We start from the raw sequence: 15,837 nt of genomic DNA on the forward strand, positions 1-15,837 counted from the left end.
TATTGCACTCACTTTGCTAGACTATGCTGAATATAGAACAACTTGGCTGATCAAGGAAAGTATTTTTCAAGCTCTTATGAATGCAATGAGCTTGAAACTGATGCTGTAGAGAAGGGAATGTTTACTGTAATGATATGCTGGGTTTTTTATTTCATTGGACTCTATTTATTTTTACCCCTTTCCCTTGGCAGTACAGTGTACCCAGAATTAACTTTCTCTGCATTTATTTTTTAATTTCACAAAAGACAGCTGAATTACTGCCTCAAAACCTGCTGCAACTGTTTTTAGAGAGGAAAGAAAACAGCTATGACAACCTGCTATAAACTATTTATATAACGTTGCCTGCATGGCATTAAAAATTAGCACAAACCACTAATCTCAGAAATGAAGTCAGCTCTGAAGAAAGGATATGTGAAAGGCTTGTAATGTTGAAGTGGGAACTGGCAATTCTCATTTATATATAGGCTACACAGAGATTACCTTTTCATTAGAGATTCTTTTCATCATGATCTAAGATAGAAATATACTGCTAGTTAATGCTGTCTCTGATCATTAGCAGGAAAATCATCTCAAGGAATGAATGTAACTTTCGTTTCTTCCATAAAGAGACAGAGACGGGAAAGAACTACTTTTAACAAGGCTGTCGTGTTCTCAGCCACTCAGGCTCTCAAAAGCTTTTTAATTAGTCATAATACTTTCATTTTACCAGTGAGATCCTGGTTGCTGACTGATACACTGCAGCACCCCAAGTCAGACTGACAGGACAGTCCTCCTCAGCCATGTAAAGAAGCATGGCTACTTTGGGATCAATTCGATCACTACAGAGAGAACAAAAACGACATAATACTCTAAACTTACTTCTAAGCACAGCATCAATCCCGTGCATTTTAAAATGGCTCTTACTAAAGCAAGCTTTTCGACTCTATAAGTCAACAAAGCAAATAACAGAGGACTTAGGATTTGTGGGTTTAGAAATCCACACCCACTCAATTTGCTCCACAATTCCTAAAACAGCATGCTATGTTTTCACCTGCATTGCTTTTAATACGGAGCTACATCACAGGGCAGAGGTAACCTACCATTTTGTGTTTTATGCCACCTTTGTTAGCTGGTTTACAGAAGATAATTTTCTATTTTTGTCACCTGACAAAGTTCTTTAACTTAAGTGTGGTACATGTGTAGTCTTTGCTGCATGACATTTTCATAAATATAAACCTGTGGGCAGGATGATGTGTTAACATTTACATTTACAGAGCTGTAAGAAAATACAAGATATTAATGATTTCTTCCACATACCATATTCCAGCCACCTGTGGCTTTATGATCTATGAAATTACACAGCTGCATACTAATTTGACTGGGAATCATCCCTTCTACCCCATTCAGCACCCAGGAATGATGTTACTCAAAAATGATAATCTTACAGTTAAAGCAGCTGAATGCCACTTTGGAAAAGCTCTGTGACTGACTTCCTACATAATGGTGACCACATTACAAACTGTTAATCAAAGAGCACAAATTATGTACCCTCCACTTTCTGGGAGCCCAACATGCTGCCTAACAGCAGAAGTGCAAAGCACTTTACTGAAACTGAAATGGATTCAAAGCACTGTTTAAATCTTCAGGACAGCTGCAGGAACTGTAATCCAGAAGACAAAATTTCTCATTTCATCTATATTAAAAAAAAAGGAGCATGATTTTTTGAGCAGTTGAGGTTTTCCAGTTACAGCACCTGACAGCTCAGCCTAATAAGTTCACCATGCTTCCCTAAGATCTTCGCACTGCTCTGTGTTGAAACCCTCACTGTTCTTAGTCTTCATTTCTCCATCTGTTTAAAAGAACAGCAATTTGAAGCAGTTGAGAAGATATCCGAATGATCTGCAAATATGCAGGAAGCTGCCAGAAACCAGTCATTCTGTATTTGACTCAAATCTGTGTAACAGATAAGGCAGCAATGCCATTCCTTACCAGAAAGGGGGAAGACCCTGATCAGCAAATGCAGTCCATCCCAAGTACCAAGGCAGCTATTCTATGTGTATATGTAAGCTGACCCCCAGCATGTTTGCATTTAGGAAAAGAAACATGACTTACAACAGGCACATACACAGCTGCCAACAGTAGAGAAAAAACCCAGAGTATAAGGCACTGACAACACATTTCTGCTATAGAAATCAATAGAAGAGGCTAAGTACAAACAAACTGCAAATGTAATTTATTGATTTAGGTGCACACTAAAAGAAAAAGTATTTAAAATGGTGACACACAAATCCCCAAGGAAACTTTGCCTTTACATTTAAGGCAATGATTATATGCATAGTACTTACTTCCAAACACTTCTTTTTTGTCAGTTAGCAATGAGCCCATGTATCCAACGGATTTCTAATCAGTAAGGACAGAGAAGATAATAGCTCCCTGATGTAATTCTGATGTAGCTACTCTTTTCTATAAATAGATATTAGCCTTTTTGGGTGCAGGATACCATTTTACAACTTCACATATAACAAGTAAAAAATCCAAACTCAATTTATCTTGCTTAAGCTACACTTACCTCTCTTTTAAGTTCATTCATGCACTGGCATGTTTTTAGAATGGCTACTTCCAAGTCTTCCATGAGATCCTTTGTCTTCTGGTTTTGCTACAAGCCAAAGAAAGCAACGAACAAGACATTAGACAAAAACCCAGCAAAACCCACCTTCGTGTCATGTGTCATTAGTTCAAGGAGCTTTAGAAGATGGCCTTTTCCTTCCAGATGAAATGTACTCCTTTGCACATCCTGTGTATATCCTAAAATTCTTTTATAGAAACATTCGTCACAAAATTAAAACTAAAAATAATAGTGGTTCAATCTAATTGACTGCTTCCATTCAACAGCAATTTATTTCTAAGTCTCATTGAGCTTTTCTTCAGGAAAAGGATTTCCTTAAGCTTGCCAAGTTCCTAAAATCCTCTGTCTAACCAGCCTAGAGTAAAACAAGAGTTTAAGGCTTTTTTTTTTAAAATATAAACACCCTTTTAAAATGAAGTGATACCTAAAATGTTATACCAAATGTTCTATATTGAATTATAAAAAGAGACTCTCAGGAGTCCTTGAGAAAATAGTCACCCTCCAATGAAGCTATTGAGCTGAACCTAAATAGCCATTTCAGTGAGCTGATGCTATTTTATCTGCTACTGTGTCTTCAGTCACAGCTAGGCTGGGTTATTTATCAATAAAAATACTTAAAGCATAAGCACACACGTGCATGCCCAAGTATCTTCATAGATCAAATATATGCATAATCTGGTACAAGGCTCTCATTTCTATCAATTGAAATATAGCATGTAAATTATTTAGAGGTGATCATTTTCCACCAGTAATAGAGCTTAGAAATACCCAAGTGTCCTAGTTTTGGCTGGGATAGAATTAATTTTCTTCATAAATCTGGCATGGTGCTGCTTTGGATTTGTGATACAAACAGGGCTGACAACATGGGGATGTGTTAGTTATTGCTGAGCAGTGTTTACACAGCTGCCTACCAGGGCTAACAACCAACACCAAGCTAAACACAGGTTTAGTTTCTATAGTTAAAGGTGTCTATGCAACTAATATTCTATGTGTCTTGTTTGTCATAACAATATTCTGTTATATCAGTAAGATTTATATGCCCTTCAAACTGCACTACTGTGTTAAGAACACCTGACTGCAGTATCTGATTCAAAGAGACAAAAAGGAACAAAAATGCTTTCTCGTAAGTAATACACTCAATTAAGTAAGTATCCTATACTAGTACACATCTGCCATATTTCATAATGTTGGTAAGATTTTGTGCTATATGTTTCACAGAAGCAAGACTGAAAGCAAGTCAGCATCAAAACCAGAAACTGCATTTTCCATCTCTGCTTTTCCTCTCTCTTTTGCATGTATCTTCTATCATCTTCAAGGAATAAGTAAGACAAATGACAAGAGAGAGGCTTAACATGGTTCTTCTCTAAAAAGAAAAACTCCCATCATTTAAATCATGTAAAAAAGGACAAACAAAAATAGCTTGTAAGTCTTAGTGTCTCCTCCTCTCTCCACAAGAATAAAAAAAAATCAAGTCAATTTTTTAGTGTGTTTCCCTTTCCAGTAGTTTAACTGTTTTCAATATTCTGTTAAAAACAGGAAATAAAACTGTGGTCACTGCTATGGGATCAAGACAACTGAAATCTCTGAACTACTCCAACAGAATACCTAACTGTTTTAAGATTGCACAATGATACTTTAGTTCGCTGCCTTGTTTCCAATTACAGCTTCATTAAAATTAGTCTACTGCCACCAGTAGCCTAATTTAGCCATCAAAGAATCAATGAAGCAATGACACTGGGGCAAGGGGAGGACAGAACACATCGAAATTGCAGAAGGCACAGAACAAACTGTGGCTTCCTTGATCAGCTCTCACTGTGAGGAATACACTCAGTTCTCTCTTCCCAGAACAGAAGAAAGACTGCATCAAAAATTTCTTTCCAAAGTAGAGGTGAAAAGATTTACTTTGCTAAAAAGCTCTTACAGCTTGCATCCACACTGAAACCAGCTGCTCTAGTTCCATTTTAGCCTGTTTAGACAGCTCCAAAATGTGTTCTCTGTGCTCATGACTGGTATAGGCAGAGTCTGTGAAGTCTTCTGTATGTTCCAGGATAACTTCCAGCATTGTCGAAAGGTTCTCTTTTGAGAGAAAATAAAGATTCTCACGAAGACCCTCCACCTTATTCTGAAAAAGAAGCATATAAATTCCTTGAGAATTTATGTGATTATACAGTTGCGACACAAATGCAGAAAGCAGAGGCACCATTTTACATTTTATTTTTCTCCTCAATGCTTTCTTTAGTTATTCACTTATTTTCAAAGTAATCCAACAATCTGCTTGTGCCCAGACCTCCAGTTTGAGGTTTGGGATAATTTCTTTAAAGTGATAATGCAATCAGCAAATTACTGGCCACTTACCAGGAGTAACAGCAAATACATCACTATTCTACTGCTGTCAATAAAAAGTTTCTAAGTTTAGTAAGTTTCAGAAATTAAATGTGCATTCCAATTTTGTTTGATCTTTGCACATCCATGTCATCCATTTTGAGTAGTTTTCTAAAACTTTGTATGTAGCAAATTGAATACTTAGAGGCACACTGCAAAAATTTCAATTGAATTCTAAAGGGGGAAATAGATAAGTCAATAAATTAAATCAAAGTGACAGGCTCAAAAGCAGTAAGACATGGTGTTCATTAACTGTTCTTAACAGAGTATGAAATTTAAAAACGCCTTTATGAGGAAAAAAAACCCCTGAGCTACAAGATAAATTTCAATTCAGAACATTTCCTTTGAATGACAGCTTGCTCTTCTGAATGTTTGTATGAATATTTTTGTCTGCAGTTTTACTAAGTAAGAATTCTTGAACAACAACTATTTTAATGAAGGTCTGATCAGATCCTGATACTTCAGTTTATTCAATGTCAAGGCATCACCTCAACAAAACATTAGAGTTCTGAATGCATACTGATTCAAAAGGAGATGGCAAGTATCATGAGGTGTATTTTGGCAATGACTTTGAAATTATAGTCCCTTCTTGTCAGATTCTCTAACATTTTGGGGCAGTTATTTAAGTTAACACTGCTGAAGAGATGCAGCTCCACCATTTTACATTTAGAACTACTTTTTTTTTCCTAAAATCCTAGTTACGACGTACTTTATTGGCTGTAGAAAACAATATAATTTCTACTCTTACCTTGAATTCTTTGATGCCAGAATATATGCTGATGGGGGCCATTTCATTTTCTCCATTTGGTCGCGAGTCAGTTACAATTTCTATTACCTGTTCCAAAGCTAGTCTCATCCGATGAAAAACTCCATCTTTGTTAACACGAGCAGATTCACAGTCTGGATGCCGCAGACAAGTCTTTTTAAAGAAAGTAAAGTAACTCTTATGAAAGAGTACACATGCAGTATATTGAAATGAAAGCTTCCTATTAAGGCAAGTCTAAGGAATGTGTTAGAATATTATGAATTCTTTCTATTAAACTGCTGTTAAGTAGAATTCACACCACTACTGAGAATATAAAGGTTTTCTTTACCCGTTCTTTACTCTTACACCCTTCTTTAGCATGAAGCTTAAACTGGGGCTGAGAGAGGAGAGTTGGCTATCCTGCCAGATGTCATGCTCTGTGATTTAGCCAAGTTGTGTAAGAGTGCACATACTCACTCACCTTTGAAGCAGTCAGGAGCATCATGGTGCACTTCTCAAGAACAGCCCTAGATGCTGCCATTCTAGCCTTTTTCTTCTCATCCTTCAAATCCTAAACATCAAAAGAAAGAAAATGACTTGAAAAATACACAGTATCTAAAATACTAACTGCTTGTGAGATTGGAAAAAGGAAACTTTCTAGCAGATGAATGGGCTGTGAGAAGGCTTCCCAATGTCTGACAATTGCTATTTTCAGCCTAACTCATGATCTAGAACTTGCTTTTCAGAGAGATTTTAATTTATGCATTTATTCTTGGCTCAATTCAATTCAGATTTCAAAGAAGGAAGATCTCAGAGCATGTTATGTAAACTGTTGCTAATTTTGCTATCTTTATCATATAGCATTATTCATAAAACAGAAAAAGGATGGGAAAAGAATACCTGACTGAAAATATTTTCTGAAATGGGAAAAAGGGTAAGGCAGAGGCAGAGAACATCTGCTTTTCATCGTACTGCAGTGAAGGAAATATAAACTAAATCTTTTTTCTACTTGAGTGTTGTATTTGCTACATACCAGTAATAAAGAAAGTCTTGACAGGCTAAAAAAGCAATTCTTCTGTATTGCTCTGCATTGAGTACATAAACTTATCCAGAACTGTCCAGGGAGATGGATATACCTGCAAAACTGAACTAACCCCCCAGCGAAGTTCATCAAAACGGAAGAGTTTAGACTCCACACTGCGATGTAGGGGAAGAGGGCAAGACATGAATCCCTAAGCATATAAGGATGTCTAGCAATAGGAAGAACTTTGAAAGCTACAAGTACAATCTTCTCACTGCTCACAAAGACAGCTGAGTGCTATCTGAGTCAACTGAATGGGACTGGCTGAAAAGGGAACAGTTTACATTAATGTGCCTACATTAAAAAAAAGGCACACAGATAAATCACTGCAGCAATCTGTTTTGACATTTTTATAAAATTTGTATTTAGCAACTACAGAAAATCTTTTAAGATCAAAATCTTAAAAAAACATTTTTTAAAAATCATTAAAAAAACAAACAAACAAAAACCAATCAAACAACAAAACAGTTAATTTCTGAAATTCTGACATTACACTCCGATAATTCTGATGGCACTCAGGAGTTTCCAGCATACTTAAAAGTACTTTGAGGGATATTTCCTCACAACAGGACTAGCAATGCCACATATCAGCCTACACATTGTAAACTGAGTATATCAAGAAAGCAGACATAATTTAAAAAGTGGTAATAAAACAGTCTTTCCAAAAGAGTCAAGTAGGAAAGGAGGGGAAAGCAGAAGAGGAGTTAACACTGAAAACCCAAAACAGTTGAAAACAGTATCACTTACTAGTAATGCATCTTTCCCTTTTAAAGGCACAACTGCTATCAATACTTCAGGGAAAAATACAGTTAATTTCCAAGGAGAGAGTTCATTTCCTTTAATTATATGCAGCTTTCCGAGAAATGGTTCTTCGAGACTGCACATGTACTTAGCAGACTCAGCACACATCAACAGTGAAAGGAAACACACGAGGCTGGCCAATTGTTTATACAAACTGAATTCTGAAATTTGCTGGATATTAGGGACTCTGTATATCTATACCAAACCCTGGTTCAATTCTGAGTAGGGGATTGGATTGCCAAGGGAAAGCAATCTGAGCTCACAGAGGAAGTTTTAAGCCTCACAGCAAACCCTTTATTTATATGGAAGTTGCAGGGAAAAAAGCTTCCTGCATGAATGAAAGGTTTTGATAGAGTAGCTGCATGTGAGAACTAAAAAAATCATCGCCCTAACATAAGAAAGTTTTGACCTAAACCTAGAAAAATATTCAATAATAATAATGAAAAACAAACCCTAACAAGCCACCAAGCAGATGCTTTATTAGAATCTAAGGATTTCATGTTTGGAGTTTTCTAAAATAATTACTCTGCTTTCAAGTCCCTTCACTGTGTGCACACATCAAATATTTCTGTCAAGTAACAACAGACAAATTCTCTACCAATGTAAAGAGACAAAAAAGTTAGAGTCAAAAGACAGTGATTGAAACCAAAGGACACCACAAATAACATGCAACCAGGCACCTGGAAGATACGCAGATCAAATAATGCAGTGATATTTCTCAGGCTGAGCTTTAAAATCAAAAGATGTACTTTGGGTGGAGCAAGGACAGGTTAGGTTCCAGAGACAGGACACCAGCAATTGTTTTGTTTCATTAATCATCCCAGAAGAACTCAAATCTTTCAGATAATAAGATGAAAATTACACTGTGCAACATCCCTCACAACCTTTTATTAATACTTACATTTTGACGATCTCCAGTTAAATGGGCAAACTCTACCATTTCATTTCCAAACTGGCTGAATATTTGTACAAACTCCTGGAAACTACTAACTTTTTCTAGTTGTTCCATTGTTGCAAGAACCTGCAAGATAAGGGAAAATACTGCAGATCATCAAGATGCTAAACAGAAAATGTTATTATTAACCTAGGAATACTACTATTTACAGGAACTTCTAAATAGTGTAGTTTAAAATGCATATATTTTGTTACTATTTAAGCATTAATAACTCAACAGATGGAAATCAAGTGTAAATTAATAATCATGCTTCATTCAAAATGAGTAAACCTGTTGTCAGCCCTCAGAAAACACTGTCTTCATTTCTCCCAGTATCAAGACTGACAGTATTACAGGATTCAGCTTCCAGATTTAGGAAAAATGTGGTTTTAAATTTAATATGACAGTAACAAGTGTTTGAAATTAATATGCACATTATATTCGTGTTGTAACTCTCAGTTTCAAAGTTCAATTTCAGATGCATAACTTTCAAAGTCTAAAACCACAGTTGCAAAGACAGGTGTTTCAATGGTTCTGTGCACTAAAAAAAAGGCAACAGAATTCAACAAAAGTAAACAAAAAAGTTAGAAATTAGTTAATACATAGTTTTATACTATCCGTAGCAATTTTCTCTAACTTTGGAGATTTTTATTAGTTGTATATAAAACAAAGAACTAAATATATCCAAGTTGTATCAAGCTCTTACTCACAATACATTAAAGCATGTAAAATCAGCATTTTTTAAAAACATTCAGCAAAAATTATCATATAGCTTATAAATTACTGATTACTGAAGCTATCCTGTGAAGTCACTACAATATGGTTTATAACAGAGATTAACATCAGGGTTTTTCAGGTTAGACATATACTTGCTAATCTCAAAGTGACCTTTCAAATCCATTAAAAGTCTTCAGAAGTGAAAACGGTCAAGGCAGTTCTTTATTGTTTTTCACACTGGAGACAAGATACCACATAAAAATTCAACAAACTGAAATTTAAAGGGAGAAACCTCAAGTTATTCTTCCTTTCCTATGCCCGAAGTAAAAAAAGCAGTCTATATTCTGGATTATGACAAGCTACCCCCTCTCTGCACCTTTGGCGAACTCTCCTAGAAACACCCGTTCCTTTATGGTAGAGTAGCTGCTCAGTCTCAGCTATAAACCAAATAAAGCAAGTGTTCCACTAAATCCTGTGACTACTGTGGAACTGACTGCTTTATCGTGCAATATTAGACCGCAGTATCTGTCTGAGTATATTATGTTATGCAGCCAGTTCCACAAAGACTGTAGAATAAGGACTTTCCTGATTCACGCGTTGATGTACGAGTAAGGATGGAATATAAAGAACTTGGAAGGAAGGTGCACAAAGATGTGAAAATAGCAATACGAGAGTGGAAGGAGAGAACCACAGGATTGAGAGAGTGAGGATGTAGAAAAGAAAGCGTGGAGAAAAGAGAAAACATACAAGTTGAAGTCCAACTTCCTCTACTAAAAATGGACAAAAGATTAATTACGATCTACTGTTCTTGTTTTAAGCAAGTATAGTATTTCATGAGTATGGTCCTGGTTGCAAACAACCCTGTTACGGTTACCCTAGAGCAAGTGTTTCTCTCATGACAAACCTCGTCAAACAAAAATTTCAGTGAAAGCACATGTATTTCCATTACATCTAATAATTCTAGACATCCCAGGCAGAGCTGACGTTCCAAGAAACTGTACAGACAGCTCTAAATTTGTCTAAAGGTTATTCAAGAAGCTGCTACAATGCAAAATACCTGTGATGTCTTCATAATTTTTCATTTTAAAAGTTCTTCAACATGGAACACGCAGATAGTAATGAAAATGTACATTTTTAAATACAAGATTAAAAGTATGTAACAAAATAAGGCTTTAAGTTCTTACTAATATCTAAATTAGCACCTGGTATTGCACAGCTACGGCTGCAGTACGAATGTTGCCTTTCAGACAGCGGTCGTAGGCTGACAGCACTTCAGGGCACATCCATATTTTGATCCAATCTGCACAGTGCAGCAGCTCCCCCACTACCTGTCACTTCTCTGCTCATTGTTCTGGCACTCCTAACCTGACTGGTGACAGCAAGTGGAGCAAGACCTTAAGCTCACTGATGTAATGACTAAGTCTGATGGACAATGAAACTAATTTTATAAGGCGGAAAGATGTAGGCAGGGACAGAACAAATGCACACAACCTAAGAACACAAGGACAGTATATATGGTGCAGAGGATGCAGAAGCAGGAACAAGATCATTGGGATCATCAAACAGAAGTTGGGTTCTGGAGCTGATCACCACTCCAGAAGATCTCAATCACTTCATCATTCTGTGCAGTTGGATGTCCAACCACTAGGCTGTTTTTCTATCCTTTGCCCTTGGTTGACTCTTGATTTATATGAGGAAGATGATGATTACAATGAAAATAAAAGGTGTTCAGAAAATGCTGCAGAAAAAAAAAAAAGGCAATAAAAGTTTAACATTGGGCATTCAGTTTCTAAGATAAAAATGGAGCTGAGATCTTCTGGAACAGTGACCCACTTCAAGAAGCCAGAGTCTGTTCCTGTTGGCAGTACTGATGATCCTATCTTTCCATCCTCTATGCCATATTATACTACACTGTCTCTGAGTATTTGTGTTCACTTCCTAAGTCCCTGCCCATACCACCCCTCTACCACAATATTTCTTACAGGAAGAACTGCTTTGCTATCCATCATAGTGTCTGACACACTTTTCAGGAATGTACTCTATGGAAATCAGGGCATATATAAATATCAGGCCTCTAAAAGACACCATCAATTGTTTAATTAAATAGAGATGTGAATTGCCCTACTGGTACCATAAACAGAAGCCAACTTTCTCAAATACATGTGCACTATGCACAGAAAATGAGAATGCACTAAAACTCAAAAGCCCACAAACACTAGCTGTGTCCTGAGGGCATCAGGCAAAGCATCACCAGCTGGTTGAGAAGGGTGACTGTCCCACTCTGCTCTGCACTGGTGTGGCTTCACTTTGAATATTGTGTGCAGTTTTGGGCATGACAAAACAAAAAAGATATTAAGCTCTTAGAGAGTGTCCAAAGGAAGGCACCGAAGATGGTGAAGGGCCTTGGTTGGAAGCCATACGAGGAGAGACTCAGGTCACTTGGTCTGTTCTGCCTGGAGAAGAGGAGATTGAGGGGAAACCTCATTGCAGTCTACAGCTTCCTCTTGAAGGAAAGTGGAAGAGCAGGCACTGATCTATTCTGTCTGGTGACCAGTGAGAGGACCCAAGAGAACGACATCAAGCTATGTCAGGGGAGCTTTAGGCTGGATATTAGGAAAAGGTTTTTCATCCAGAGGGTGGCTGGGCACTGGGACAGGCTCCCAGGAAGTGGTCACAACACCAAGGCTTCTCCTGAGTTCAAGAAGTGTTTTGACAAAGCACGCAGGCACATGGTGTGGTTCTCAGGGTTGTCCTGTGCGGGGTCAGGAGTTGGGCTTCCATGATCCTTATGCATGATCCTTGTGAGTCCCTTCCAATACAGGATAGTCTATGATTCTATGACTATGGCAGTCAGAGTCAGATATGCTTACTCTGGACTATGAGACTTTGCTTGAAATACCTTCAAAATTAAATGCTGTACCTATGCTTACTATATTCATTTCAGTGTACATACGACAATATTTTCATATATATTTAAAATTATCAGAAACCATGCTTGCTGCTGAAATGATATATTCTTCCTTATCCTTTCATGATACATACACTTGCACAGTTGCTCTGTAGCCTAAATGTGTGTTACCACCAGCCACTTTTGGAAAGGTATATTAATTAGGATTATTGCATTGTAGGCTGTAGACAACAGCTGAAAAGCAGCAAAAGGTATTAAATATACCATTCTGGTCTCCAGGGCAAGAAAAGACCAAAGCTGCAAGTAACTTCATCAAACTGATACTGATGAAAATGCCGCCACCTTAACCAACCACTGGGAGATGAAAACAGCACAAAGACAGCAAATCAGGAGCAGGTTATTTTTGTTGGTTTTGAATCCTGGACTCAACTAAGTGTCTTGGACCTAGGAGCTGCAAAATAGAGACCAGCACATCTGCAAAGCAAATTGGGACAGAAGTATAGCGACATCATGAGGATTATGAATTCCAAATTAATGGAAAACCCCAGGCCTTATGAGGTTCTCATTTTTCAAACATGAGCGTTTTCTATTTTTGTTTTAGCACATTGTGGAGAAAAAGAAATGGAAGAATATCCTACAGGCAAGACAGTGAAGTCTGCACTGCATGAAATGGATTATATTTGAGGTTAAATGGGCCTTCATACATTATTTAAACCAACTAAGTAGATTCATGCTAAGTTTCAAGACCTAAGTTAAACTGCGTAAAAAACTTTTAATCTGTAAGCCTCACATCTCTAGCACAGAATTTCATATGCATTCCTCACAGCTTTTTGCTTAGACACATCCATAATGCTCTCTTTGTCTTGATCCTGACAGTACAAACATCCTGTCATTAGCAAGGAGAAGCTTTTATTGACCATTTTACAGACACACACTTTTATGTAGAAGTAAACCTGAAGTTATATAAGCAGTAATACAGCATCTTCTACAGCATACTAAGTCAATAGAGCAATAAATATGGGTCACATAAGGTGTAGAGTCATTGAAAATTGTTATTTTAATACTACTGACTTACAGCCACCTCCTTTCAGATACCTTGTGGATAAACATGTGCAAGACATTAATTTTTACCTTTTTATTTTAGACTTCCCCTAGAGATATAATGAAAATACCACTTCATTTACCACCACTCTTTTGCACTGACTGCAGGTATCAGTTAAACAAAATAGAAAAGGAGCTACAAATACCTTGTTTCTGGAAGTTATAATTTGCTTTATAACAATTCTGTCTGCTAACACCAGCACCTTTGTGACAGAAGAAAGCAACAATCTTGCAGCTTTTACCACACCCGTTTTGTCTGTAAAGATTGTTATGTGGCTATCAGATTCTGGATGATCCAAGCTTGCCACATCTGTAAGCTGTGCAATTGTTTCACCTAGAAGAAAAAAAAATAAGTTAACTTTTCATACTCAAAAAACAGATACTGGGCCATTAAGCATTCTTAACTTTTACCTTTGAGGGATGAAACAATTTCAGAGCTACCCACAACTCTTTTTTATTTCACTTCACTTCCTTTTATTGACTGTTGGTGGCACCCTCTCCATATTTAAATTTGGACTACTACTCAGTACTACCTTATTCTTCCATCTGTAACATACACCAATTTTCTTACAGTCTACAGATATTTGAGTGGGGGGTGGAGCTGAGCAGTGTGGAGGAAGAAAACATTAATGAGAGATATGATTTTAATAGCTAAAGTCAAATCAGTGTCCACGCAGCATCAACCCACTGAAAGAGTGGGATGCAGCAAGGAAGAACTACAAATTCCCCTCCACTTTCCAAATTTCAGTTAGCATTCCCATAATTTATAGATTTCCTATTCCTTTAGAAGTCTTCAGGCACGAATAATAAAAGATTCCAGTAACTTTAAAATTATAAGACTGCATCCAGTGCAGCCAATAGATCTGCTTATTTGAGAAAAATCACAGACCCTATCCAATTAAATCTTCTGGAGTACACTAGATAATAGTGCAAAAGAGAAAAGACAGAGCTGTTTCCTATTCCATTATCACAGACAGGCTGCTGGGAGAATGAACTCAGGCAAGCTCTGAGACATGCTTTTAGTATGTAAGACAAGATGATCAACCTACAACTGACCTATAGATCATCCTTGGATATAAAATCTAGAAGATTTGATCAAGTTCCCTAAGAATCATCTTTAAAACCTCAGGTAATTCACCTAAGCAAACAAAATACTCCAAAAGCCTGATAAAGCCACTGTTCCCATATGAAAAACCTGAGGGTGCATTATTCTGGTACTCCACAAATATCACACACAAACACTACAGGACAAGACCTGACAGTCCTTCAAACCATAGGGTTTCACACTGCATAGTGTTCATGTACAGATTTCTCTCCTCTGGTAATTGTAATCTCTTGACTTCTTAAGTTGCCTAAATAGGTATTCCATTATGGCAAGGAACTTTCAGGACTTTTGCCAGGACCAGGCCAGGTCATAAAAGGCATGCTCCAAATAATCAGAGGGTCACTCTAGTGTAAGTATGCAAATATGATAAACAGAGTACAATCTGAGATGGTGAGTTCCCCAGCTGAAGGGCCTAAAAATAAGCAAGAAGAATTATAAAAGTAGAGCTACTATTCTAACAGCAAAGGCAGCCAGATGCACTAACAGTGAATCTGTAGGATGAGTCTCCAGTCAGGTAATGAGACAATTTAACAGCAAAACACACTGGCCATTGCCTTCTCCACAGTTCAATTCATTTTGGTTATGCCAATGTCTGCTTGCTCACCTTTGTCAGCTAATTAATCCCAATCTCTTCCTTTGACCTCAAAATATATGAGACAACACAAAATGGTGTAGAAACATACAGAGAACAATTAAAATAGATGCAAAGCTCTTTTGGTAACCAAGAAAGGATGCACAACATTATTATCCCTGTTTCTTATGCTGTAGGATTCATCTTTTTGAAGATAAATCACGTCATAGGTGAAGCATCTACTCATACAAAAACTTATCAGAGAACGTGAAAGACCTGCAACATCTGCCTGTCAAAAGCTCCACACAGCCCCAGAAATTCAAGACTTCTGATAATAGAACAAAGGTTTCCTCCTCTGCCTGTAGATTGCAACTACAGGAAGATGAATTAAGCCTTGGGAGTAAGCCATGAGGAGCAAAATCTGTTATGGTAAAGAGACTGAGTTAGGGAAGACATCTGGGTATAAACAAGTCCATAAAACACACCTGAGCATGTTAAAGAAGCAGTTCACTGTCCCTGTAATTCTACTATTGTGATTGAAAGATTGTGACAATTGGGAGAGATTTCCAATGACAGAAAGACAACTGCCACATCCACATGCAAGAAGGGTAACAAGAAAAATTCAGGCAATTATGGGCTAGTCAGCCTCACATCAGCCTCCAGGATTATTACTAAAATAATACTGGAAGCCATTACCACACGAAGCAGAAAAAGGCAATCAGGAAGAGACAGCACAGACCTGCAAGGGTGAATAGTCCCTTATTGATCTGAATGCCTTCTATGATGAGATGGCACCAATTTTAAAAAAGGAAAGCTATGAATGCTGTGCATCTCAACTTCAGCAAGGCCTCTGACATGATCTCCCATAATGTCCTTATAACTTCATC

At 37.3% G+C, this 15,837-nt stretch overlaps 1 protein-coding gene across 1 annotated transcript in view; it reads right to left on the reverse strand.

Moving 5' to 3' along the window:
* The window catches only part of CTNNAL1 (catenin alpha like 1), a 59,846-nt gene that overhangs the window by 18,609 nt on the left and 25,400 nt on the right, over positions 1 to 15,837 (reverse strand). Inside the window, exons 3-8 of the mRNA XM_064658938.1 lie at positions 13,421 to 13,608; positions 8,516 to 8,635; positions 6,214 to 6,303; positions 5,736 to 5,906; positions 4,527 to 4,727; positions 2,549 to 2,635 (exon numbers count right to left, since the gene is read on the reverse strand). Of these exons, the coding sequence (XP_064515008.1) occupies positions 2,549 to 2,635; positions 4,527 to 4,727; positions 5,736 to 5,906; positions 6,214 to 6,303; positions 8,516 to 8,635; positions 13,421 to 13,608 (857 nt within the window). The remainder of the gene's footprint in view (positions 1 to 2,548; positions 2,636 to 4,526; positions 4,728 to 5,735; positions 5,907 to 6,213; positions 6,304 to 8,515; positions 8,636 to 13,420; positions 13,609 to 15,837) is intronic.

Source organism: Pseudopipra pipra, chromosome 1, assembly GCF_036250125.1.
Source record: "Pseudopipra pipra isolate bDixPip1 chromosome 1, bDixPip1.hap1, whole genome shotgun sequence".
NCBI lineage: Eukaryota > Metazoa > Chordata > Aves > Passeriformes > Pipridae > Pseudopipra > Pseudopipra pipra.